The sequence below is a fragment of the Xiphophorus hellerii genome, chromosome 23, assembly GCF_003331165.1.
Source record: "Xiphophorus hellerii strain 12219 chromosome 23, Xiphophorus_hellerii-4.1, whole genome shotgun sequence".
NCBI lineage: Eukaryota > Metazoa > Chordata > Actinopteri > Cyprinodontiformes > Poeciliidae > Xiphophorus > Xiphophorus hellerii.
This window is the reverse complement of record NC_045694.1, coordinates 26,024,863-26,052,546: the sequence shown is the minus strand read 5'-3', so window position 1 is coordinate 26,052,546 and position 27,684 is coordinate 26,024,863. Positions and strand designations below refer to the sequence as shown.

Sequence of the window (27,684 nt, the reverse complement as noted above, 5' to 3'; positions counted from 1 at the left end):
TTGTGGTAAAGCTGGTCCTGATCTCCAGCAGGTCAACGGACGAGTGGGTTGAGCGAACACCGGACAGGCCCCCAATCAAAGGTTTGTGCATGTGTAATTATAAGTACCCCTGCTCCAACACACTTGAATCAAATGAATAATTAATGACCAGGCCTTTGCAGGTGTGTTGGAACAGGAAAGTGAATTAAATACTTTTTTTAGACAATTTAATGACTCAAAATTAAGGAAAGAACGGTCACTAACTTGCTAATATTACAGTGCGTGATGTGTGGTGTTGGTCCAAAAATGTCCCCAACTCCACACACCGATAGCGTAGCGTTGTAGATACACAAGCGACCCGAGAAGCCAGGCCACCTGCTGGTTGTGGAGACGTTTGCAGGGCCAGAAGAGGAGCAGAGTTAAAGCCAAGCCAGTTTCAAGCCATAGCAGCTGTTTTAGAGACAAGATTAATAAATGTACAATTTTGAAGAACACAGATGGACTGTAAGGGGATTATTGACTACTGGAATGGGACTTCATAGCAAAAAAAACAACAACAACAAAAACTATAATGTGTTTATCTAAATAGCGTTGTTGTAGAGTGTGTGAAAAATACCTAACTCACTTTCCTTTTAATGAGAGCTATCGGTAAATAAGCTTAAGACAATACAAGACAACACAATAAAAATGCAAGATGACTTTTTGACTACAGCATAAATTTCTACTGCTGCTGTGGGGAATCCAAAAAGACTTGACATTTTTCTAATGAAGAATCAGAAAACATCTTTAGGCCTTAGATTTGACCTCAACAGAGGAAGTTGAACACTTGGCCAATGGGTAATTTGTTAATTATTACAGGAGTGAGAAACCTAGACGCCTGTTTTGAGCAGAGCCACTCATCCTGATCTTTGGACTAAAACAAAAAATGCCTGCAGACCTTGCACCCTCGTCCGCACCGCCTTTATCTAATCTGCTGAATGTCCCAGCAATGGCCAGCCTGTTATTTCTCCAAACGGTTACACTTCTGAGAAAGCTGCCTCCTCTCCGTTAGCTTAGCGGGAAAGATTCCTCGCAATGCGGGACTGAAGACGACAACCTCTCGATCCGGCCGACGAGCTGTGGTCATGAACACTTCAAGTTTAGGCACAGGTATGATCAAGAGATTTTACTTCATAAAGAAAAAAACCCAAACAACAACAACAGCGCATTGAAGAATCCAGCTAAGCAGTGAGTGCACTCGCTAGTTCCCTCAAGAATTCAAAAAGTTATGGTTTCAAAACTGTTCCTGTGGTTTAAAAACCTTCAAATGAGAAGGAAGAGAAAGAGTCAGAATAATAGGTAATCTTATTTTTGAGATTGTATTTAAACTCCATGATGTTGCTCATCAAAGCGAAGTCTTTCCAGGAAGAAACTATCCAATAGCTGGGACCATGTGGCTTCATGTGGTGACGTCACTTCAAGCTATTGTTATGACTTTGGAGTTAAAGTATTTTTGACTTGACACGTTGTTGTATCCATGTTTGAGACTCTTATTTTGAAGCACAAAGGCAAACAGTGGCCCCACTGTGTTGAAAGAGTCAGCTAACAAAGTAGCAATGGGGCATTTTTTAAATTTAATATTAGTGTGTTAATGTTGTTGTTTAGCTATTACTGACTGGAACCAATTCTAACAACAAGACTTTCCACATTGATGTGATTGTACAGATTTCTCTCTCTATTTAGAGGAAATATGGATGTAAAAAGATATGGTATGAAACTGAGTGAGAGGCGAAGGGAAGAAAAAGTCTGAAGGTTTTCATTTCTCTAAAAGGCTCTGTTGGAGAGTGAAAGGATAAAGGCACAGCTTCAACCTAAATATTTCATATTTAATAGCCAGTTAAACTGTCTGCATACACTGCCTATGGTCCTATAAAGTAGAGAGAGGTAAATATAATTCTATGTGACTTAAATAAGTTGTAGCCAACAAAAGGTGCATTCACACCAGGCCTGTTTAGTCCGCTTTTATCAAAATCTAGTTTGTTTGTCTAGAACAGGGGTGCCCAAAGTCGGTCCTGGAGGGCCGGCATCCTGCACGGTCCTCCTGGTGGTACCAACAATCTTTTCAGCATGTCAGTCTTCTTCCTAGGCCTTCTAACAAGCCATCATTGGATCCAGGTGCGTTAAACCAGGAAGAGAACTAAAACGTGCAGGATGCCGGCCCTCCAGGACCGAGTTTGGGCACCCCTGGTCTAGAAGGTCCGGTTCATTTGCAAAAGCGTGAATGGGAAATTAAACCCTGATCAGGGCCAGAAAAGCAAACTGTGGAGCACAAACCTAGGTCTGGGTTTGGTTGAAGTAAGCTCTGGTGCCGTTTAAAAGCCAAGCGAACTGGAGTGCGCTCCAAAAGCAGGAAGCTAACCACAGCGCAGGGTATCATGGGTAAATACAACCAAAACAAACGTGTGAATCTAGCACCAGCGGGAGAAATGGCTCAAACTTTTACCAAACAAAACCGAAATCCTCAAAGGCTAAAATCTCACACCACTCCGTTTTTATTTACATTTTGTGAAAAAGAAAGTTGCGCTCAGCGTCGTCCTTAGACGTTTTCATGTCATTTATCTCAGTCGTTCTTGGTCCAGCGTCACCACAGGCGAAGTGGTTTTTCAAAAGTTTTAGTTCGCTTGATGTAGAAAACAAAGTGCAGGAACACTGCCTGAAAACTTTTGTCAAAGTACAAGTGAAAAAGAACAAATGGCACTGACGATAAAACCAACTGTAATAATCAAACTCATAGCAGACGAGGAGATAATCATTGCTGTTATGATTTAAAACCGATTTGATCATTTGGCCCAAGTTTACACTGTGATGCCATGACGATGCTGAGTTTTAGTCAAGGTTTTCACACGGTGAGGCTCTTACTTCTAATCTACAAGCAAATAAATTAATTCTCAGGATCTTCACCACTCAGCCAGTGAAAGCCTGTTGTAGTTTAAAGAATCAAATACAACAGTTGCACACAGTATTAGTTGAAAGTCAGGCAGCAAAAACCACCATTTACATTTTCCATGATTGCCAACATTATTTATTCACTGTGTTGGGGAAATTTACTTCCCAATTTATGCAAAATATTCCACCACAAGCCACAAATAAGTCATCCTCTGACAGACAAAAAGAAAACTTGGAAGCCAAGTCTTGAACCGGTTCCATGAGAAGCGGTTCAGCTGATACCATGGGATAACGGAGGAATTTACCAAGCAAGCCTGCTGTTCCTCCGTATCACTTCATTCCGTCTAAACTCGAGCAGTCTGGGTTTCCACTGCAGTTTCACCGCCTAAAAAACATTTCACCGACTCGTGTCTGGTTTCAGATAAAGCGGTGGGTAATTTCGATGGTAACGCACATTAATTCTTATCTGTTGGCTGCCAACAACAATTTGAGAGGCTTGCGGTTCAAAATGCGATCTCTGAATGTCTGTCTCCACCGAGAACTCATGTTCCACACGCTGGATTTATGATGTTTGCGCCAAAGCAAGGGCAAGTCCAAATCTACTTGCATTAAAACCAAGACGAGTGAATCCTTTCTCGATGTGTTGTTGTCACACACGTCTATCGAGCCGAATGGAAAGGGAAATTAATTCAGGATGAGCATTTTGACAACTTCACCGAGTTCAAATTATTGCTTAATTATGAAGTTCAACCAGACATTTTGAGGGTGTATCTGGAGACTCTTAACAGTCTTCCCCCCCCCCCCATTGAATCATTTACTACAGTGTCTATCAAGGAGAAACATCCAAGCCTGGATAAACAGTGTCTTCCATTATTCAAGCATTCATAACCCTTCAACACATTTTGTTTTGTTAGAACCGCAACCTTCAGTGAATTTTATTGGGATTCAGCAAGAAAGACCACAAGAAGTTGTGAAGAGAAAGAAAAATAATCCACGGTTTCCCACACTTCTTGTGAACACAGCTCTGAAGTTGAAATTTTTTTAGGTACGTCCAGGGGTGGAAATTAAAACTTTCTCCGAAAGTTTTTTTTACCAGGATCTCAGACATTTCACCAGCCACTGTTTTTATTTCTTCTTTCGATTACAAACCCCACAAGTACAAGCAAATGATAGGAAATGTATGATTTATTCTTGACTCTATGAAAACCAATTTACTGACAATAAGTTTACCATACACATGAACAGAATAATAAAACATAAAGCATGGACACCTAAACAGGGTTGTAGTGCAATAAGTGAATTTGAAGTAATTACTAACGTCAAACTTTAACTACACAATCCTAACATTCTTACAATCATCTGTTGAACATTTCCACATTTTGGCAACAACCCTCCCTGATAGGATTTATTAAATATGTGTCTAGTCATTTTTAAAATATTTTTAAATTGTATCAATAACTGTTTTCTGTGTCATTTGTTTTCCCTTACTTTTTACAATTATTACTAAAATATCTCAGAACATGTTCATTATTAATTCCACTTGCCATCATCATCATCATCATCATTCTTGTGTTACTCCAGAGTTTTTCTGAGTACCTGGAGCTTAGTGTTAGCTTCCCCCTCACACACACCTGCCTTCCTGCCTGCATGAAACCTTTTCTTCATGAACATTTTCACGCAGCAGCAGCTAACCTGAACTCTTCCTCCATCTATCTGTCCCAAACATTCTTCTTCTTCTTCTTCTTCTCCCGCCCCACAAAATGTAAAGCCGAAGCTCAGTCAGACTGGTGAGAAAAGCCTCCATCCCTCTCATGCTGCAGCCACCACCATGTTTCACTGTAAGGATGGCGACTATACAGCGACAAAGTTTTATCACCATAGTTTGCGTCAGTATTGTGATAACGATAAGAATGATTTATGTCATTTTTACTTAACTTTAGGCCACCAGTCACATTAAGAAGTGAAATCTGTAGCTGCATTTAATAATATTGATGCTCTCACGCAACAAACAGTGGAGAAAATAGTAAAACTACCAATCCCGACAATACAGACAGCTTCAGGGTGTTTAAACACAATTATTTGGAATTTATCATGACAATGTTAGAAACAATTTCTTATTTTGATAAGAAATTTATCACGATAAATGACAAACGATATGGTAAAGGTCTACACCTTGTTTATCATTAAAGAAAATGCTATTACAAGAATTTTTACTTATTGTCGTCTCGATAAATTTCAATTATTGGTGTCACAAAAGACTGAAGGAAATGTTATTTTTACTATATTCTTCACTGTTTGCTCCACGAAAGCATCTATAAATGTCAGTAAATTCAAAAACACAATCAAACGCAGTGGCTGTGAGCCGCTTAGCGACAAAAATGACACCTGGAGACGAAATGTTTTTTGTGTTTAAGCAGCTGTGAATGTTGTGCCAGGAAGTCCAAGCCATAGAGTTACCACAAATGAAGCAATAAATAGCAGTTTTATCCACCTTTTTCTTTTTTTTTTGTCGTCATCTCAATAGTGCCACAAAATATTGCTATAAAATCCTGCGTCCATATCGTTCACGCCTTATTCATCATGATGCACAGTAGTTGTTTTCCCACCACTCAGACTTGAAATAGTTAATCAGAGGACCTTCTTCCACATCTTTGCTATGTGTCCTTACATTGTTTTCTTTGAACATGGCACCTTTTCTTTGAGCAATAGTTCACAAAAATTGGATTTTCGGAGTGCAAAAGGTAAAACTAATTCCTCCATGAGAGGGGCGTGGTTGTAATATTTTAAAAAACGTAAAGTATAGGTGTCCCAATCCGATCTTGATATTGGTCCAATATCAACCCAAAAAAAAAAAAAAAAAAAGCAAGAATTTTTAGACTGCATCTAAAATCGCAGATAGACGCAGTTCGCCCCAGGATTCCACTCCAGCATTTCTATCCAGCAGCACATGTATCCCACATGCAGACCCACTGGTTAATAATAAATGATAAACGACCCAGTCAGTTGTTCTCTAACTACTGTTATTGACTATAACTTTATCAAGCGTTTTCCAACTTTCCACGCTACAAATATGTAATAAAAGTATGCATCGTTTGCATCGATATTGCATCAGGTCAACATCGGCATCGGCCAACACTCAAAGCAGCTATATCGGTATCGTATCGGCATGGGAAAAGTTGCATCGTAAAGGGAATGAATACTTTTACAAGGCAGCGTACATCTGAAAAGCTCATTTTGTCTCCATGCCATCACACACACGATTCTTCTACTAGTGGTGTTTGGCGTTTGCAGATTTGCTGAAGTGCTTTCTGTGAGAAACAACCAGAAAAAAAAAAACCCACCAAGGAACAAAAAGGACCTAGAAATTTGCAAGATGACAAAATAGGCTGTTTTATGCTTAAAATTACAACAAAAAGCTTTGAGTACGACAGAGAAAGAAATTAAACCCAAGTTTTGATATTGTGCACATCAAAACTTGATAAGAGATACGAACAGCCACAACCAATCAACGGAAATCACACCAGAGCATAACCCTGGAGCCACTTCACAGCTGCCAACAACACACTAATCGTTTAACTACTGTTAAAATTAAAAGGTGATGGAGAAAGGTGGGGGAGGGTTTAAGTATGCAGGGCACAGAGGAATTTCAATCCTCCTCCCCTCCTAACCCCTGCTTTCCCCTCAAAGCCTTCACTGTAACAGCCCCCCTACCCAAGTTTCCATTACTTGGCTGCATCCCATGATTGGCTTCATTGACTTGCCCTCCTGCCCCCGTCTAATTCCCAACACATCAGGCCCCTCTTCGCCGGTGCCCTTCGTCGCGTCATGTGCTCTCGTCTGGGCCACGTTCGGCTCAAACAGCGCCAAGCTTCGACCGCAAAAAGCGAGGACTAGCGGAGTCAGAGGAGAGAAATCCACAAGCCTTGTTCACGAGGAATGTTTACTAAATCACCGCAGGCCGCCTGCACCTCACAGCTGCAGGAGCCTCCGCCGAGGAAGCCTGGAAATAAACACAGGCCTGGCCTCGTTCAGCAGGGAGTCGGGCTTTTCTGTCGATTATACCCCCTCATATTGTTATGAATTAGCTGCAAGTATTTCCTACATGGAAAACAATGTTTAGCCATGGGAGAGGTAAGGTGTCGCCACTGCAACACCTACAGTACAGCAGGAGATCTTAGAGATATATAGCTGATGGATAAATTCAGTCCATTTTGTGTCTGACCAGTCCTGGACCTGAAAATCTGATTTACTTTCTACTAGAAAGAGTTTTATGTCAGCATACGACAAGAAAATGAATGCATGGTAGAAAAATTACTGTTTTTTTGCCAGTTCTTGTGGGATATTCGAGTACAAAACGTTCACCTATTTTGGTTTTTACTTTACATGTTTTATTTACAGATCCATTTGTGACTTTCAGGATAACTTGGATCTGTTCAAATCTATAATGCTGGGATTCGATTATCCAAGATTGAACACAGATAACTTTAATTTGTGATTCTGAATTCTATTAAGTAGACATTTCAATCCTCTGCTTGACCTATAAGCTACCTCCAGCTAAAAACCAGGCATCCAACGTAAACGCCACATGCATAACTCACTAAATCCTAGAAATAGCATTGAGATCACAAATGACAAGTTTAACTTTTGAAGGGTGCTTTTTCTGTTCGTTCAAACAAATCTAAATTATTAAAGTATATGATAATGGTCATCTAAAAACACATAAATGTAGACTGTGAAAAAACAAACAAACTTGGAAACTCAACCTTTATCTCACCCTTGATCAATTTTGAATTTTTTTTTTTAAAGGATAGAAATCAAATTTCATGTTTTTCAAAATTCTGTACAAAACAATTCTCAAATGTTTGACTATTTCCAAGTAAAATGTTGTTACCAAGTTTAACAAGCAAAGTTTCAAAAATGCCAATAAAAAAAAAAAAAGAGATTAATTGCCTTGTGCCTTCTGTGACGTCACCAGAGGCACATGCTTGTGGAGGCTGGTTTCTCGGAAATAAATTTTTAATAATAAAATAAATTAAAACAATTTATCAACTCTGTAATTACAGACACATACCAAAACACGTTGTCGTAAAAAGTGACTAACGTGATTCTGATTCATTTCACACGAGCAGCTTTAATGCAACAACAGCTGAGCTGCTGCAGTTTTCAAGACCTGGACGAACTTAAAGCGGTTTAAAAAATAAAAAAAGAAGAGAGAGACATATTTAACATGTTTTTTTTTGTTAGCTAAGAATAGGAAGCGGCTAAAACGGTGACCGAATGTTTCAAGCCAGTTCACCGGAGTTATTAAAGCCAACTTTCCCAACTTAAAAACGTAAAACAAGAGCAAAGGGAAATCTTTACAATGAAGCCCCCCCGGGGCAGCTTCCCCCTCCCCGCCTCGCTTGAGGAGCCTGCGGGGCTTAAAAAGCAGAGCTGAAGGGTAAAACTCACCGTTGACCACTTTGTTGGGGGCATCGTTCATGTTAAAGCCTTTGGAGGTGAACGCCTCCCGAACCTCGTTACAGTTTTTCAACTTTGGCTCCGCGGTCGCCGAGGCGGACAACACAGCCAGCGTGCAGACCGCACACAGCACCGACAGCGACTTCATTTTAAGGTTGTTTTTTGTTGGGTTTTTAAAAAAAAAAAAAAAGATGTTTTCAAAAATAATAAAAGCCGTAAAAAAAATAATAATTAAAACTTAGAATAGGTAGACGGCCTCCCAGGTGTCCTGTGTGTTTTTTAGTTAAGGCAAAGTTGGTGAGTTTCCTCATGGAGATTTTCTTCAGCTCGACAGAAACTTCCTTCACGGCAGCTCCCAGGCCAGCTCTCCGGCAAACAATTTGGGAGCCAGAAAAGAAAAGAGAAAAACACCACCAAAAAAAAAAAAAGTCTAAACCCTGTTAAAACGTCGCAGGTTTAAAAGCAACAGGTATTAGTTAAGTATCAAGTCCCAGACTCGACAAGGGGGGAAAAAAAACTTGTGTGCGAAAACAGCGAGCTGAAAAAAAAAAAAAAACTTTCTCTCCAACTTGAGGCAACAATCACAGCCTCACACACAAACTGCTTCACGGCGTCGACGAACGGATAAACCACGGGAGGACAGCGGACCGCAGAAAGTTGCCGGAGGAGAGCTGGGTTTCTTCTGTCTTCCCTTTTTCTTCTTCTTCTTCTTTTCTTGCTTTCTTTCCCAAATTTAAAGACGCCGTGGTTTCTGCGGCACAGGACGCTGGGCTGTTTGCGACTCGTACTGGGATCCAGATGCGAGTAAAAAAAAAAAAAAAAAAAAGCCCCGGTGGACAGCCAGGAGCGAGAGCGAGTTCCGGGGACAAAGAGCCGGAGAGCGGGAACACCAGGGCTGGAGTGCGGAGCAGGGACTCTCCCCGGCCTGGCCTCGGTCACCCTGCTGTCTGTCTAGACGAGAAGGAGAATCACCGGTGCTGAAAACCAGGACTGGAGCTGGGGGTGGAGCCACGGGCTCCGCTCATTGTCGGACAAAACTGAACAAAATGAAAAGCGGAGAAAGAAAGAAAGAAAAAAAAATCTCAATATGTGCAACTGGAAAGCACTATATCACATAAATATATATCAAATTTACAGCATAACCATGAAAACTGGTGAAAATAGAGATAAATAAATATGCAGTACAAAATGAGGAGTCACGTGATTTTCAGTGCTTTTTTGAATTTCTGTACATTACCAACACAAACATACCAGAACAGACCAATGTAACAGAAATGGAGGAGAAATTACACAGTTTCAGTTTTTTGTTCTTCATAAAATCTAAAATGTGACATGCATTTGTCTCTAGGCCTGCCGCAACAAGAAATAAATCAATTAATCACATGATAAATGAAAACAAACTGAATAATGTCCATTTGCATGATTTATTGTTTTTCTTTTTTTTCTCCCTCTTTCTGCCAAAAACTGGACGACAAAAGTCTTCAGTCCGGTGCTTTGGTCTCACCCAGATGTTTTTTAAGGATAATTTTGTTAACACATTGTTCACTTTATTTGTTGTTTCTGTTGTTTTGTTTATTTACGTTGGATATTTAAAATGTCTTCCACTTCCAGCGTTAAATGTCCATTAAAATTGAAAGTTTATTGATCTCTGATAATGTCTTCTTGCATTATTATACCATTACCATTATATTACTTTAAAATGGTCTCAAAACAACAATATTATCATTTATCGCGATAACTTCTGGGACAATTTATCGTCCATCAATATTCGTCATCGTGACAGACCTAGTTTTATCCCGCCCTCTTTACTCCGATGCCCTTAAATAAAGTCCAATGTGACCAAATAACATCCCCAAATCTGTGTCATTTAATCTCAGCTGCTCTTTGTTGGAGAGCATTAGAGAAGAAACAGCATCATGAAAACAAAGGAACACAACAGTTGGAGAAATTTAATGAACAGGTAATGCATAAAACAATATTACATTTCACACAGTCATGTAAGGTCAAACCAAAACTGAACTTTGCCTTTTTGCAAAAACACTGCACTTTGTTATTCTCACTGTAAAATACAGAGGGAGTAGCATCATGCTAGGGGGATGCTTTCCTTTAGCTGGGACAGAGAAGCTAGTTAGAGTTTATATGAAAAAGGAGGACGCTAAATACAGAGCAATGCTAGAAGGAAACCTATTAGAGGCTGTAAAAGACTTTCAACACTATAAATATACAGCCAGAGATACAGTATAATAGCTTAGGGCAAAGCAGAGTCATGTTTTAGGATGGCCTAATCAAAGTCAAGACTTAAATCCAACCAAGAATCTGGGTCAAGACTTCAAAATTGCTGTTCACGGACACACTCTCCCAAAAATCTGACTATTTCCCAAAGAACAAACAAATAATTAAATCTCTAGACGACGAAAGCCGGCAGAGAAAACTTAATTGCAGACAAATGAGGTTTGTACAGTACGGCACTTACTCAGAAGTAACCGACACAAAACACTGATGTCTTCTGACTTTCATTTGTGAAGTGATGGAGAGCTCTGCATCACCTCCCTACCACCAAAAATCCAAATGAAACACATTGAGGTTTGTCACTGTAATGTGGGAAAACTGTCAAAACGTCCAGGGCTACATTAGCAAGGCGCTAATGCGCCGGACATGGCTCAAATCCTGACATGTTTTTGTGACTGCGGGGTAAAAAATAAAATACAGGCCTGTTTCTAACACAAACAGAGAGGCTTGTGTGCCGTTAGCAGTGAGGGAGTCGTGTTTCTGCCGTGCAGCCACCCGTCATGTAACCTGTCGCCGTTTGCAAAAGACGTAGATGTGTCTGACGCCGCTTTCTGACTGTGACCTTTGCCCTACTTTTAGCACAGATTTTTTTTTTTTTTTTTTAATAATGCCAAGCATTATTTATAAGACGTGAAGAATGATTTGCTGGCATAAGAAGGAATCACAACCTACTATTCAAAACTTTATGAATAATAACATCTTTTTTTTTGATGAGACACAGAGAATACCAAGGTATCATCTGCATAAAGTATGAAAATAGGGAAAAATGTTAAATTAGTGATAAAGTAGGGCAAAGGTCTACTTTTAGCACTATTTATTTTCACATAATGCTAAGTTTTATTTAGCATTCATTCTTCACATGCCAGAAAAGAATGAATCACTGCTGTGTGAAGGAATCACAATGTACAATTCAATGTTTTATACGTACCAACATCTTTTTTTGATGAGAAACTGAGAACACCAAGGTGTCGTCCGCATAACGTCTAACAGCGAAAAATGCTAAATCAGTGCAAAAAGTAGACCTTTGCCCTAATTTTAGCACTGATTTTTTTTCTTTTTCCAGACAGTACTAAGTTTTATTCATAAAATATGAAGAATGAATCACTGGCATATAAAGGAACCACAACCTACTATTCAAAGCTTTATGAAAAATAGCATCTTTTTTTTGATGAGAAACTGAGAACACCAATGTGTCGTCTGCATAAAGTCTAATAATAGGGGGGGAGGAGGAAAATGCATCAAAGGTACAAAAATTATTGGGCACAAAGTTGATGTTTGTATTCTGTTATAGTGGGGGTGGAGGAGGGAAAGGGAAATCATAAGACTTTTCACCCCCTGTGATTTGAACATGCCTGGACTTGTGGGGTGCTTCTGTGTGTGCGTGCACATGTCCCTTTGGTTTGGTTTGGAATAAGCGGCACTTGGCAGAATGACATTCCTCCCTTTGTGTCTGCATTCCTGAGGCAGCTCCATTCATTCTGTGCGACTGCCGCCGTCGCTGCTGCTGAGTTTGCCGAAGGAGCAGGAGGAGGATGCTGGAGCTGTGCGCATGGGAGAGCGTGGGCCCGGCCATCCTCTCAACAGCCCCACAAAGGCTAAGAAAATGGTTTAGTGCCATGGTAATTAGACATGAATGAGCTCTGAATGACACGACATGTCTCAGGCTTTTCTTTTTTCTTTTCTGCGACTGAGGAATTTCCAACATCCAACTTGGTAAAAAAAAAAAAAAAAGAAAGAAAGAAAAAAAATAAATAAATCGGACCGGACTGCAGAACTCTTAAGCTCCTGAATGCCAAAGTTATTTTGATTTCTATGCACTGTTTGATGACCCTTCCAACTCTTGAAGGCACTGAGGGGGTCTAACTAACTGTGTGTGACTGTGTAATTATTCAGAAAAATACATCTGGAAGAGGTAGTACTGAACAGCCACACATCACAGTTGACCTTTCACAAGAACTGCTTTCTTTCAAGTCCCTTTAAAAAAAACAACTTTGCAGGACTTTTAGATTTTGCCACAGCAATCTTTTACACTGAAGGATGGATCCAGGGATCTCAGCTCACTGACTATTTTATTGTCAAAGCAGCAGTATGTCATTTTCATTTAAAAATACATGTTTTTTTTATATATTTGTTGAAACCGTCACTATGTTGTGACAATATGGTGTCAGACAGATAATCTGTGGAACAAAATCCAGCTCCACTGCCTTCTCCCAGTGTTAATTAGAAACAACCAATCAGAGCCAGGGGGAGGGTCTTAGTGCTGTCAATCACCCTTATGTACGCTGTGAAATAATCTGCCAAAGGAACTGGAACTTTTTCCATCAATATCAAGGAATTACTTACCTAAAACAAGCTCCTATATGTTGCTGAAAAGTTACTTTTAAGTTAGTTTTGTCTTATTTCAAGTGGACTAAGATGCTTGCTGTAGAAGCTCGACCAAAACAATACTTGGTAAAATTTGGTGTTTTAGAAGTGTGCTGACAAGGGCTGAAGGGCCGCTCAGACAGGAAGAAGCCAAATGCACCTGATTGAAAAACGTGCTTAGGAGCAAAGCTTACTTTTTGGAAGCATGCCCTTTGTTAGCTTTGTCTTATAAACTAGTCAAAAAAAAAACAACACTTGGTAAAGTTTTGTGTTTTTGCAGTGGATTTCTCTTATTTCAACTGACGTTTAAATAATTTTATTGTTCACGTGAGCTATATCCTAACTTTGTACAGCGGAGGGGTTAAAAAAAACAACCCAACTTCCAACTGATTACTTCATTGATCAGGAGACTCTCACTAAGATACATAAGCTCATGAATTGTACAGTAGTGAGTCACAGACAAAACTGCCCCGCCGATATCCTGCCGACTAACACTGAAGTGACCTTTCGCTCTTGGAACGGCGGCTGTTCCGGCATCGCCCCGAGTATTAGCCTAAGAAATCACGCGGACCCTGCATTTCAATGGCCATTTCTCAAGCCTTGCGTTAGCATTCAGAGAGCAAACCCCCCCATCCTGGGCCAGCTGCTGTTCTCCCTGCTCATCTCCTCATAATCAGCCTCTCTTAACACCTTAAGAGCTGCAATCCAGCTCAGGGTGAAAAGCACAGCTGGACGAGGATGGCTTTTTTTAAAAAAAAAAAATTATTCTTATTATTTTTCTTAATCTTGATCTGCTGGGAAGAAGGTGTGTGGGTGTGACTCACTACACCAGAGGGTTTCGGTGTGTAGAGTGTTTGCAGAGACAAGACGTGGGGAGCTGACCTCGTTAGGAGAGCAGACAGACTTTGAGCGCAAACAATTAGGACTAATGAAGCTTGTTTCATTGTTTCGGGCGTGAATGAGCGTCTGTTACCTGGCAAAGGTGAACGTAATCAGGCCCGTTTAATCAGTGAGCTAATTCGCTAGTTGCGGAGCCCCGCGTGATCCGTCAGAGGAGAGGGGAGGAACAGAAACGAAACGGCAGAGAACGGACGCACGCACACGACCCGCACGTGGCGTGGCGGATTTGTGGAACTCCCAAGTCAGGGGAACCGTAAATTTCATGATTCACGGAGGGCTTTGAAGAGAGGACGAGGGTGTAAAAAAAAAAAAAAAGCACATGGAGCAATATAGCTGCAGCACGGTTTGTCCTCTTCGTCACAGCGTGCCGTCCATTTTCTTTGGGTTTTTTTTTTTCTTGTGGAACAATCATCAAATTGTCAAACCTGTTGCACTTCACTGTGTTTTATTGCACTGGGAAGTTGTGTTTTTTTTCCTTCCCACAAAACACCATTAAGGTTTTTAATACATTTTTTAACTACCCGCCTGCATGGTGAATGACTTCTTTAAACTCGCTGAACAACAAGCATCTTCGCGACGCCGTGCTTGAGAAACAAACTCTTAAAAACGCTCCTACGAGCACGAGAGTGGCACTCAGGCAGCAATATGGCCGACCAAAGAGTCCTGCGGAGGATAACAAAGAAAAGGCAGACGCAGTAAATCAAAGCGATTTATTTGGAGCTAGAGCTTTTATTCCGGCAGCCTTAAGAGTTATTTGTTGCATTTTAACTTTTTCCCTCATGCTCTAATGATAAGTCGGGCATGAGTCAGGGTGATAAGGCTAAATTGCTTTTTTTTTGTGTTCCCTAATTAGTTCAGCCTGAACATAATTGATTGTTTTTGTGTTTTTTTTTTTTCCACTACCTAATCAGAAGTCGGTGGTTTCTCTGGCAGTGACGTAATCCTCCGTTGAAACCATGTTTGCGGTTAGCAGAGCAGCTCGTTCACCGCGATGGAATGGGCCGGTCTCTTAGCTAGACTGATTCTGTCAGACTGCTGTTCTTGGGCAAACCTGCTGAACTCACATTGACATTTTCAGAAATGTAAGCTACTCAAAGGGGCAGTATCGTGTAAAACTGACTTTACTGAGCTTCACGTTATAATTTTATTCCCTCATCAAAAACACACCTGGAGTGTTGATTTGATTCCTCCATGCATGTTTTAAGAAATCCTTCAATCTCCATGGCAACCATTCACTTGTACAAAATGCCTGGATGGACTTAGCACCGCCTTCGAGGACGAAGCTCCTCCTCTGAGCTTCAGTTTCAAAGCTTCAGCTTCACAGAGCAGCCCTGCCCCACTGGGCTCCTTCAGACTAGCCAGCAGCAATTAGCAAACACCTGGTGGAACTGCTGAGCTCATTATATTCGCTGCTTCTCTGTTAGAGGAGCCATGTTGTGAGGACTACCTGAAGGCGGAGTTTCAGAAAGAGCAGGAGCTTCTTAAAGAGACAGAGGCAAAATTTCAAGGTGTTAAATTACTAAGTTATTTTTTAAGTTATATAAACAGATTTGAACAATAACTGGAGGTAACATAGTTACTTGATCGTGTTATGCGCCTAGAAAATACATAATACTGCCCCTTTAAGCAAGTGAAAGATAAATTGCACCGTCTGGAAACATTTTGTAAATCATACTGAAGTGTTCAGACACCTTGAACTTTTCATGCTTCACATTCCAACCTGGAGCTTCAAAGCATTTTGAGATTAACTGGAACAAAACAAAGTATTGCATAAATGTGAAGAGGGAAGGGAGAGGCATACATGCTTTTCAAAACTGTCCAAAAATCTGAAGTCTGGATTGGATTTGTATTCCGTCCCCTTTACTGTGCTACCCCAAAATAGAAATTAACAAACCGTTTGCGTCCAGAAGAACAAACGGCATCGTGATGGCCAGGGAGCGCAGCAGACATCCACGGCGAGAGAGGCAGAGAAGGTTAAAAACAATACTCCAAATCGTCAACAGTAAAAGTTTGGCTCAACTGCTGATCTACCAAGACATGGCCGTCCAACTAAACTGAAACTCTACAGAAGGAGAGCATTAATCCAGGAAGCAGACAAAGAAGAGCAGGCAAGTACTTTATCCTCTGGTTGTACATTTCAAATGTCGATATTCTGCTAATGTAAAATATACTGTATATCTATATATATAACATTTTGCAATTGTGATGTTTCCATTAAATTTGAAATGCAATTAAACTCACACGAATAAGTTTGTTCACGTGGCAAATCACTATAAAGCACACCACTCCAACATCCTCCTCCCACTTCCTGTCGTTTTCTTCATCTTTTCCTCCATTAGTAACATCCGGTTGTTGATCACATGACTCCTGTGGCGCGGAAAAAGTATTTCCATTTCAGCCGCACATCCACCTCATCCTAGCGCTTTTTTTTTTTTTTTTTTTACATTGCCGTGTTGCCATTAAGCAAACTTATTTTCGTAATTCCAACTTGCGCAAGCTGCCGGTAGGCATGCGGCAAAAGATCTGCTTCTTGGCAAATGCCGGTTCTACGAAGTGTTTATTCATGTGGTCCGGACAAAAATACATGCCATACTTTTCAGATTTATGCTCGTAAAATAATGCGAAAACCCCGTGTTGCTTTCACTGAAAATATGAAATACAGAGGTCTGTAGCTGTAACATGACAAAATGGGAACAATTAAAAAAAAAAACGCTCTTTGTAAAGTAATGCGCTAAACCTTTACACACTTCGTGGCTTCAAGTGCCGCAAAAAGAACAAAAAAAGTATTAATTAGCTGCGCAGAAGCAGTGTTAATAACGTAACATCACAAGAGCTGCGTTTTGTTGCTCTTGATTAGAAAAAGAGGCGACAGTTTTCAGAAAAAGAAAGAGAACTTCTCCGTCTGTCCACCGGCGCACAGCCCGTCAGCTGTTGTCTGAACCACGAATCGCCTCCTGCTTGTTGAAAGCCGCTTAACGTCCGCGAGGAAGCATCGCGTCTGCGGTGCCGAGCAACTGACACCGGAAACACTTAGGACGTGCGCGATTACGCTGAGCGGGTCTCTGGCATTAATAGCCGCGCCGCTGCGGCGGGAACACGCCAACATGACCTCACACGTTCTGGAGAAAAGTCGACAAGCTCTCAAGAGGACCAGGCAGCGCACAGCATATGTTCATGTTTCCTTTTCTCCTCTTCTGACTCGGGCCGAAGCAGGCGGCGCCTGGTGCCGCAGAGAGGGACTGTGGAATGACACATCCCGGTTCGGTGTGGTTGTTAACAGACCGCGCCTGACCCCACCCTAATGTAATGACGGGTTGGGCTGGCTGTGAAGTCTAACAGGCTTTAAAATGGGACTGTACAGAGGTGTTTCCTCGAAAAAACTAAATCCCCACACATACTGCTCCGTGGACCACTACAGGAGAGAGGGAGGAGAGAGGGAGGAAGCGTTGGCTAACATTAAACAAGTTAAAAGCATTTTTTTTTTTTTAGCTGCTAAAATGTGTTTAGCTTGTTTAATATTTGTAAAAGTTGTACTTTTACAAAAATCAAAGTCGTTTTCCTCTATCTCTGTTAAAACTGTCATGGTGTGACAGTATGAGGCAGACAACTTGTGAAAACTGTCTTTCTCCTCCGCCTGCTCCCCGAGCTGCTGCTGCGCTCTGAACAAACGCACCCGGACGAAAACAACCAATCAGAGGCAGGAGGAGGGTCTTAGCGCTGTCGATCATCCTACTATACACACTGCTAAATGCGGAGAAACAACGTAGCCGTTTAGGAAATCTGTTTATCCGCCGTCATCGGTGGCAATGCTATTTAGCGTTAGCATTCATGACGGGCTATGCTGAGACCTAGACCCTCCTCCTGGCTCTGATTGGTTGTTTCTGGCTTGAGCGGCGTATGGGAGAAGGCAGAGGAGGTTGATTTGTTTTTCACAGATTATCTGTTTTATGCTATACCATCACAACATAATGATATGTAAAAAAGTTTTATAAGAGTTACATACTGTAGCTCAAAGCATGGCTTTTACAGACTGAATAAATACTGATTTATGGATTAACAGAAATGGAAATACAAAAAATGACAAGAAAATAACTAAATCCTTCCATCCGCAATCAACAAGTGAGAAATGAAAATAATGTAATAAAGAAGTAACGAACAAATAAAACAAATGTGATGTAATTCATTAAATCGTGCCAAATCACTTCAAGCACTTTTCTACAAATAATGTTACATATATTCTATACAAGTGAACAACAGGTGATTAGCACGTCAAGTTTGTTTTGGGGCCTCGTACTTTTGTTTCAAAATGCTGGTTACTTACATCCAGCCACATAAATAAATCTGTTATTGATTAATACATTTTGTTCTCAAGGAAATTTTTGTCATAAACACTTTTTTCTCCCCCATTTAATTTAAATCTACTTGCAAATGAACTCTTTTACATTTCACATGCCTTCCTGCTTACGTTTACATATCAACACTTAGATTACTGTTATGACTTTAGTGAGACACATAATACTTACTTAAGGTGGACTGCAGGACTCTCTGTGATGGATTGCTGAAATGTCCAAGTCCACATTTTCACTCCGACTACTGGAAGAGTCATAGACAATAAATGATGGATGGATGGCCACACGTCTGATGTTATGGAGTCGCATTTTCTGAAAGCTTACCATAATCAAATAAAAAAACAAAAAAAACAAACATCTAAATCACGTATTATTAATGTAAGTGCAGAATTCACAGGACGCCTTTTTATGAGCCAGGTCAAAGTGCATCTGCAGAGCGGCGTTTTCTGTCCTCTGTGAAACCACTGAAGGAGCTTCTACTGCTATAAAATAATAATCATTATTATTATTTAATGCAGAAAGAACTCCAGGATCGGTGATTCTGCGTTTGTTTCTCTCTCCGTTCTGCGGCGGATGGACTGATTTTTACGCGGCTCCCCTGACCAAACATAAATTAAACAAATTAGGACAAAAACCATGACCTATAAATTCAAATCCGCTCACAAAAAAAAAAAGTTAGACGCAACACAAAGGGATCCTCTTTTCTAAGCTTTCTGAGTTTCTCCTGTTGTCATGGTAACCAGGAGCCCATCCACTCATTGACTTGTGAAGTTCACTTTGGTGCACCCAAATCTGCTTTTAAATGCTGCATTAAAAAAAAAAACGTGTTTTGAAATGAAGACTGACTTAGATCCTGTTTTGCTGATGAGAACCGATAAATTTTTTTGTAGATTTTCTTCAAAATTACAAGCAAGCTGGAAGTCATTTAGCAAGTTCTGGATCCATGATCTGGTTCCCATAAAAAAACAACAACAAAAAATTTGGAGTTTCATTAAAATACCTTAAAAAAATGTGACATTTCTGGCGATTTTAGTTATTAAAAATGTGACTTTTTTTTGGCCCGTCATATTTTTGTTGACAGTTGTGGCCAAAGTGACAACGTCTGAACAAAACGTTTTTTTTTACCCCTGAAATGAACCAAAGTGTTTAAAACTAGGACAGAACTGAATTCGAATACGTGCGTTTGATTGAACTGGACTTACTTCTGCGTATAAAGTGGATCAGTTTGTCTTGGAAAGTGCATTGAAATGATGTTTGCTGTGAATGCGAGTTTTCCCATGTATGAATGGTGCAAATTTATTTCAAAAAAGTTTTCTTTTTTCCCCTGTAAACCGTATGATTTACTGTAGATCGCAACATTTAATTGAGTTTTTCTTTTGAACAGACAATAATTTTAACTTTAAAAACAACAACAACAAAAAAACCCAAACAGTGAAATGATCTTGGTTTATTCTTGCTTTGTACTTTCCAGCGAGTTAGAAAACAGTCTGGCCTGCTGCTCCGCTTGCAGGCGGGAAACCTGCGTGGGAAGGAAGCCGCGCAACGGTTTATAATCACTTCCTCTTGCTATGACAAGTTAAACCTGCAGCTCCGAGCAGTCCGCAGAGTCCAGTTTTTGTTTAGCGTCTCTCTGCACATCCATCCTGCTTTCTGCAATACAAACAACACGGGAGCTGGTCTTGTTTTTTTTTTGGCCACACTTCCTTTTAAAATCCCAGTAAAATTAAACAAACAATAACATGAAATGGGACTTTCGACTTGTAGCCCAAAAACCCCGAAGAGACCCAGGGATTAAACGCAAACGTCAGGATTTTGAAAAACCGGCTAGCTGAATGCACGCAAGCACACTACTGAGTTGCACCGTTTCTGTATATGCCATTTCAAAACTTGCCTGATGCACAGGGCGAATGAATAAGCGAGAAAGTTGTAGCGACGTGTCACATTCCAAACAGCGGATCGGCTCACGAACTAAGAGATGGCAAATTAACACATTTTTATAAACGTGGCACCAACACAGGAACACACACACACATCTGTACAGCTGTCAGGCTGAGTCACACACTTAAAGCTACCAGCTTTACAAAACGAAGCAGACTCCGCTCGTAAGAGTGAGAAAGAAAAAAAAAAAAAATCAGACAGAATTCATTTAGTTCATCATATAAACACCCAAACAGGAACGATCAAGAGTTAAAAAGAGATATTTATAGAACAGCTTCTGAAAGGACACTGCATCTTTAAAGGGATAGTGGAGAATTTTTCAGATGAGGTTCTGCTGAGAAGTAATGAGTAGTTAATGTCTTGCCTCCTTCGGCATCTTCACTTGTCGTGAATCCGGATTAGCTAGTCTAAGAGGCTCGAGCTAACGGTTCATCAGAGAGGAGCCGAGATTAAAAACAACGTCTGTCTCAAGAACTCTAGAGTGGTTTACGCAAATTCTATTTTATGAACCATGTAAACATTTGTCATGTTTACATTGGGACATTTTGAACACCAAAGTCAAAGATTATTTAAACAGGAAGTAGAGACAGGAAGTGGCGCCGCACCAAAGATCTTGCTGTGTGAAACGTATTGAGAATAAAACATTTCTATTAAAGTGGCAGTATCATGCAAGATCAATTTTTTTTTTTAGCTTTATATCATGTCAAAAACAAACCTGGAGCATTGCCTTGATTCCTTCATGCATGTTTGAGAAATCCTTTAATCTCCATGGCAACCATTCAGGTGTGCAAAACGCAGGGGTGGACCTAGCTCCGCTGCCTCAGATATGCAGTTTCCGAGCTTTTGCCTTGCAGGGCTGCCCTAACCATCGACTCTCCCACTCAGCCCCTTCAGACTAGCCAGCAGCAGTTAGCAAACACCTGGTGGAACTGAGCATCAGCTGAGCTCATCATAGGAGCTACTTCTCAGTGAAACGCTGGTAAAAACGTTGTTAAAGGGTTAATGGAGGAGCCATGTTGTCATGACTTCCTAAAGACGGAGTTTCAGAACGAGCAGGAGCTTTTGAAGAAACAGAGGCCCAATTTCAAAGCGCTAAATTACAAAGTCAAATTTCTTTTAAGTCGTATATGATATTTATAGCGTTTTTATAACAACTAAAGGTTCTGCACTTGCTTGATTGTGTTATAAAATGACACCATGTGCCTGGAAAAGTCATAATACTGTCCATTTAAGAGTACTGTAACTGTCCAGCTAAAATGTGGTTGGAGTTTAGTGAGTCATTCTGGTTTGAACTTCTGGGTTATTTTTTGTTGCTTTTCATTCTTACATTTCAATATTTTGATCACTTTAATTTCGGGTCATGCTTAATGTTTCTGAGGCTTATTTCGTTTCCCTGATCTCACCGTTTCCCCAGTGGATTCATTCCACACCAATTAGTCATTTTCCCTCAGCTCCTTCAGTCTCTAACAGATGCAACCCTGCTCCCTCTCCCCCAATAGTCCCTCTTCTTGGTTTCTCTGCTTCCCGTCTTAGTTCTCTCCTTGCTGGATTAAACTTTTGATCTCCATGTCTGCCTGTTATTCCTGCTGTGGTTCATTTAATTCTTCTTAGTTTACTACTATAACTCACATTCATAACAAATGTCACCTCAAGACACTTTAAAAGACCCAAGAGACCCAGTTTATTTGCAGAACAATACAGTCAGTCCAACCCAATTATGAAATCAAGTTAAGAGTTATACATCCCAGCTGGATCCCTGCTCTAAAGAGTGTTTTTAAGTTTAGTTTATCTATGAACCTGCCTTCATCATGCCTGGAAAATGCACGCAAGCACACTACGTCTAAAAAAATTAGACACTAGTCTAAAGACAAAGCTCTTTAGACCAGGGGTCTCAAACTCAATTTCCCCGGGGGCCGCTGGAGGTAGAGTCTGGGTGAGGCTGGGCCGCATTCACACACATGGTCTCCTCAGCCGAACCTTTCTGATTGCCTATTACCATATTTGGCCGTAGTCAGGCGCTGTAACAGCCGTAATTGTGTAGTGTCTCTTTAAGATACTCTAGTATTGCTAATGATGTCAGAAGTATGCGCCACGGCTTCTCTGTAGAGAGCGTGGGAGAAACGTGCTAGACGGACATGTTAGCTCCCTAACTTTTTAGTAATGTTACAGGTTGTTTGGACGCTGCTCAATTTTCATGTCTGATAATATAGCAGCCGTTCAACCGGCTTTGTAAGGTTGGTGAAGAGCGTATTTATGAAAGGACAACACTGTGGAATTCCCAGTACCAGTGTGGTTGTGAGTTTTTGACCGTCCTGACGAATCTGCCGCCTCCTCTCCTCCCTTAAACACAACCCAAGCGTTACAGCGCCTAACCTTAATTACGTTACACTGATCAGCAGCTTCGTCAGCAACCGTCTAGACTGGATGCTGAAGCACGTGGAGCGGGAGCGGCCGCGGAAATTGCGCATGTACCGCATGCAAATAATGACAAATAGAAAATGCAAATAGGCCCGGCCGATGTCCCGCCCCCGAGAGCAATATACTCCACCGTGATTGGTAAGTTCGTTCAGCTCCGCACACAACACTGAAAAGTGCCAATTATATCAAACTCGCGGGCCGCACTAACATTAAACTTTCATATTAAGGCGGGGGCCACAAACTATCGTCCCGAGGGCCGCAGTTGGCCCGCAGGCCGCGAGTTTGAGACCCCTGCTTTAGACAGAACTTGTAGAAGTCCATGTTGGTTGAATCCGGCCCACCATAACTTTTAATGTGACCATCTAGACTAGACAGACACGTGGATATGAACAGAGCCTTTAGGATAATAGTTGTGGGCCTAAATATTCTTGTATCAATCAAATCAAAGCAGTTTTTGTCTGCAAAGTCCCAAATTACATCTATCTGGCCCTCCAGTTTGTCACCTTCCAGAGATCGCAGAAATTAACGCAAAAGCAACATATCCCCCGCATAATGCATAATTGTGAGTTTATTGCAAATATTTCACAAATATGGTCAAAAACATCAGGTATAAGTATTGCCAATGTGGCAGTATTTCTTACTGCCACGTTGGCAGTAAGAAATACCAAGGCTGGAAGTAAGGCTCCAGCCTTACTTCATGTCAAGTTGAGGTATGTGATCAAAATTGGGAGTAAGAAAAAGTCACATTTGTTGTCATGCATCAAGACAAATATTGCATAATTCATTGTAAATATCTCTAAAGTAGCTTCACAAATTCAGTTATTTAAATTGCAAAAAAAAAAATAAAAAATCACAAACACGACTGAAAAATCCAGGAGGGTGGGATCAATGTGAAAACATTTCAGTAGTATTTAGTTTTAAAGGAGCAGTGTTGTGTTTTTTCCAGGTACGTAGTGCCTTTTATAGCACAATCAAGTAACGACGTTACCGTCAGTTGTTATGAAAACACTCTATCAAATATGACTAAAAATAAATTTTACTTTGTAATTTAATGCCTTGAAATTGGGCCTCTGTCTCTTTAAAAACTCTTGCTTTTCATGAAACTCCGCCTTCAGGAAGTCATAACAACATGGCTCCTCTATTAACCCTTTAACAACATTTTTACCAGTGTTGCATTGAGAAGTAGCTCCTATAATGAGCTCAGCTGATGCGCCGTTCCACCAGGTGTTTGCTAATTGCTGCAAACTAGTCTGAAGGAGCCGAGTGGAGGGGGGAGCTCTGTGGGGCAGAAAATCGGCTTGGAAACTGCAGCTCTGAAGAGGAACTTCACCTAGAAAAGGGGAAGCAATGGGCCTTCCCGTCCCTTCATCTGTTTTATACAGCTTAATGGTTGCCATGGAGATTTAAGGATTTCTCATTGCATGAAAGAATCAAGGCAAGACTCCAGGTATGTTTTAGATTAGGGACTAACATTATAGCATGATGTAAAGCTCAAAAAAGTCAGTTTTACATAACACTGCCCCATTAAGAAGTACTTATCAAAGGCAGACGCAGCCGCTAATTAATATTTTAAGAGTTTGTTATTGGATTTTATCAATACATTCTTTCACAGTTCTGGCCCTTTAAAAACAGTTGTGAACCAACTGTTAGTTTCTGCCTGGATCAACCAATTTGAATTCACGCTAATCGAAGATCGTTACCTACAGCAGGTAAGACGTTTACATCACATAAGCATTCAGCAGAACCTTGTTTGAAAGCAACTCTGGACTTTCCCTTTAAGTACTTTGATTCCCTATGAGCTTTCAGGTCCAGTGCTGGCAAGAGTTTCCCTCATAGTCATGAGGGAAGATGGAAGCGGCTGACGCTCGGCCCTTCCAGCTGGGCTACCAGTCGGTACAGACAGAGGTTGCACTTATTTACATGTCCACAGTTTAATAAATAATCAGCTTCTCTCCTACCTTGTTGCTATAGAGACAAAGTCAGTATATGAGCATATGAAGCCACAGAGTACAAAAAAGTAAAGTTTGCCAGCTGGAAGTGTCCTTATTTACAAGACGGGATATGGAGTGTGCTTGATTTTGAAACGTCGGACAAATTTGAAAGAAGGAAAACTATTGTTAGAGTAGGAGAAAAAAAAGGGGGTTTTGGTTGTTAATACTTCCTTTGATGGGGCCGCCGGTGTTTTAGAGGTCCAAAAGATTCATCACCTTCTACGTGTTTGTAAGGAATTTATAGCTAAAACAGAGGGCAGAAGGCCGGCTCCGTCAGTGGCGCCAAAGCAGGAGGAGAGCGAGCGTCGCTGGCAGCACGGGGACCAGGCCGCTCCTCGGCAACGGAGCCGCAGGTGACGGGGCCCCTCCCATCCCGGCGGTGGCCAGCCGAGGGGTCAGCAGCTGCTCCTGGAAGGTGAAGTCATCCAGGTTATCAGCGAGGTCTGAGGGGAGGCAGAGAGAGAAAGACAAAAGTGAGCGACGTAGGAGATAATGGGGGCGAGGTAGAGGAAAGAGAAACATGAGAGGGACGGAGAAGTTTAGAACAAACTCGGAGATGGAAACGGAAAAAACACACGCGATGCCGCGTCGGGACAGACCGGACCTCCCTCCCTGCCGCTCCTGCATATAACCAGATTTTAAACGCTATTGCTGCGGACGCACGTCGAACAGCGTCGCACGTTTGTTTAAGTTGGAGAGACTACCGAAACGGGCGGACTTGAAGGGTGCATCTGATGGAAACAGAAAAAAAACCCCAAAAAACACCACAGAGGCTGCATGAAGTCATGTCTCAGACTCAGGAGGAAAAAAAGAGCCAGAAATGTTTGACTGATGCGTGCCATCTGTGTGTCGGCTGAAAGCTCACTGAAACGTGGGGGGAATTATCTTTTATGACGCAACAGATGCTCTTCGCTGAAACAACCGATTTGTGGAACGGTGCTGAGTTCGGGAGAGAGCAACTCACAACACTTTGAAGAATGGGTAGTGCTGCGTATGTTTTCGGTGGCTCCGCGGAGGATGATTTGTGGCGTTCAGAAATAGCTGAGATGGTATTTACGACAGCTACAAACGCCGTTTCCTCATGTCTCGGTTTAAAACCGTGGGGCCGTAAAACGGCATGTTTCCGTCTGCGAGAATGGCAACACTACGTACAGTAAAAACTGTTTAGGGAGCGTTGCACCAAGATACTCTGTCAAGATACCTACTATTTTAAATAGACGGCTTTGGTAGGATCAGTCTGAAATGTCTTTTGGACAAAAATGCAGTTAAAACAACACATTTACATATAAACAACTGCTTTTTCTCACATTAAGCAAAACTTACATTTTACAGTTTTAGGCTAGTTAAGATGATCAACACTATTTCTACTTCCAGATTGCCAGAATAATGGGAGAAATACGTTTTTGAGGGGATTCTTTTTAAACTTTCTCCAAATTCAGATGCTTACCCTACATTTTTATATACAGTAGGTCACGTTTCCAAAAGGTAAGACTGACGTCCCTAATCACGTTTCCAAAGTACAATCAGTTTTTTTCATGTTGCTTTAGGTACATTTGGCTTCTTCATCTCTGAGTGGCTTTTCATCCCACGTCAAAAACAGAAAATCTTACCAAGTATTTTATCTAGTTTCTAGTGGAAATATTTACTTAAAACAAATTTTTGTAACTTGCTGAAAAGTTACTTTTAAGTTAGTTTAGTCTCAGTTCAGGGCAGCACAGTGGCGCAGTTGGTAGCACTGCTGCCTTGCAGCAAGAAGGTCCTGGGTTTGATTCCTAGCCTGGGGTCTTTCTGCATGGAGTTTGCATGTTCTCCCTGTGCATGGTGGGTTCTCTCCGGGTACTCCGGCTTCCTCCCACAGCCCAAAAACATGACTGTCAGGTTAATTGGTCTCTCTAAATTCTCCCTAGGTGTGAGTGTGTGTGTGCATGGTTTCTGTCCTGTATGTCTCTGTGTTTCCCTGCGACAGACTGGCGACCTGTCCAGGGTGACCCCGCCTCTCACCCGGAACGTTAGCTGGAAATAGGCACCAGCACCTTCCGACCCGACTAGAGACAAGGATGTAAGAAAATGGATGGATGGACTCAGTTCAAGTGTACTGAGATATTTGCACCAAAAACTAGATGAGATACTTGGTAAGATTTGGTGTTTTTTGCAGTGTTCAGGACTTGTTTCACTGAGGATATTGATCACGTTACCAGCTTAAGTCAAACTCTTAAAAAGACATTTTTCTTTTGTTCTACAATTGAGTAACACATCCCTGAAGATTTAAAACTTAAAACTATTAGGACTAGTTTTTGGAACCTGTTAATGACCAGATCATTTTTGACGTGTTCTGATTCAGAATACCGACAAACTAAGAGAGACTTTATTTCTGTTGGCTGTGGCACAGCTAACCTGACTATTGAGTTCAACAAATGAGAAATCGAGCTGGGTTTGTGACGTGAAACCAGAACCAAATAAAGTTGGGTATCGTCCTAGTCAAAAGCAAACGCAGTATAAAGTTTGTTTAAAAAGGTCGAGTGCTTCCGAAGAGAAACTTTATATTTTTTTTTATGACTCTTCTGAATTTTTCTAAATTTGGAAGCAGAATCTGTGCTGTGATGATAATCTAAAAAACAAACAAACAGAAAAACCTCAGATTTTACTTTGGTGCCAGTTTGATTGATAGTGTGATTTTTGAATGGTTGTAAATGCCCGCCACATACACAGGAAGTGGAAGATTTTGCTAATGTTATGAATTACTAGCAACAAAAAAAGAGAAAGGGGAAAAAAGGAAAACCTTTACTTTCCTTATATATTTGTTTCTTTCTTTCTTGGTTTCCCTTCTCTTTAGCAGTAGTAGCAGCTTCTTGGACACCTGCTGCCCTCTTCTTTCTTACTGCCGTCTTGTTTTGCATCCATAGCTTTTTCCTTACTGTGGATGCAAGTAAGAAGAGCAGGAGGACTGTGAGCAGGAGGACTCACAGGCAGATCCTCCTGCCTGTGAGTGTGTCTGCGGGTGTGTGTGTGAGTGTGCTATCTTGTCTAGCAGATAGCAGTGAGAGACTGAAATGAAAGAAGCGAGTTATGAG

The 27,684-nt window shown here is 41.1% G+C and overlaps 2 protein-coding genes and 1 long non-coding RNA gene across 3 annotated transcripts in view; all 3 read right to left on the bottom strand.

Annotated features, from left to right (window-relative positions):
- The window catches only part of gpc4 (glypican 4), a 50,500-nt gene extending 41,311 nt beyond the window's left edge, over positions 1–9,189 (bottom strand). The window contains exon 1 of the mRNA XM_032554965.1: positions 8,356–9,189. Within this exon, the coding sequence (XP_032410856.1) occupies positions 8,356–8,512 (157 nt within the window). The 5' untranslated portion in view covers positions 8,513–9,189. The remainder of the gene's footprint in view (positions 1–8,355) is intronic.
- Positions 9,190–16,020: 6,831 nt separating this feature from the next.
- LOC116714417 (uncharacterized) lies at positions 16,021–20,309 on the bottom strand. Its single transcript, XR_004338053.1, has 2 exons — positions 18,441–20,309; positions 16,021–17,329 (listed from the first exon to the last, which is right to left on the bottom strand). It is a non-coding gene; the product is annotated as an uncharacterized LOC116714417 (long non-coding RNA).
- Positions 20,310–23,794: 3,485 nt separating this feature from the next.
- Positions 23,795–27,684, bottom strand: part of gpc3 (glypican 3) — a 171,429-nt gene continuing 167,539 nt past the window's right edge. Inside the window, exon 8 of the mRNA XM_032554987.1 lies at positions 23,795–25,056. Coding sequence (XP_032410878.1) covers positions 24,887–25,056 — 170 coding nt within the window. The 3' untranslated portion in view covers positions 23,795–24,886. The remainder of the gene's footprint in view (positions 25,057–27,684) is intronic.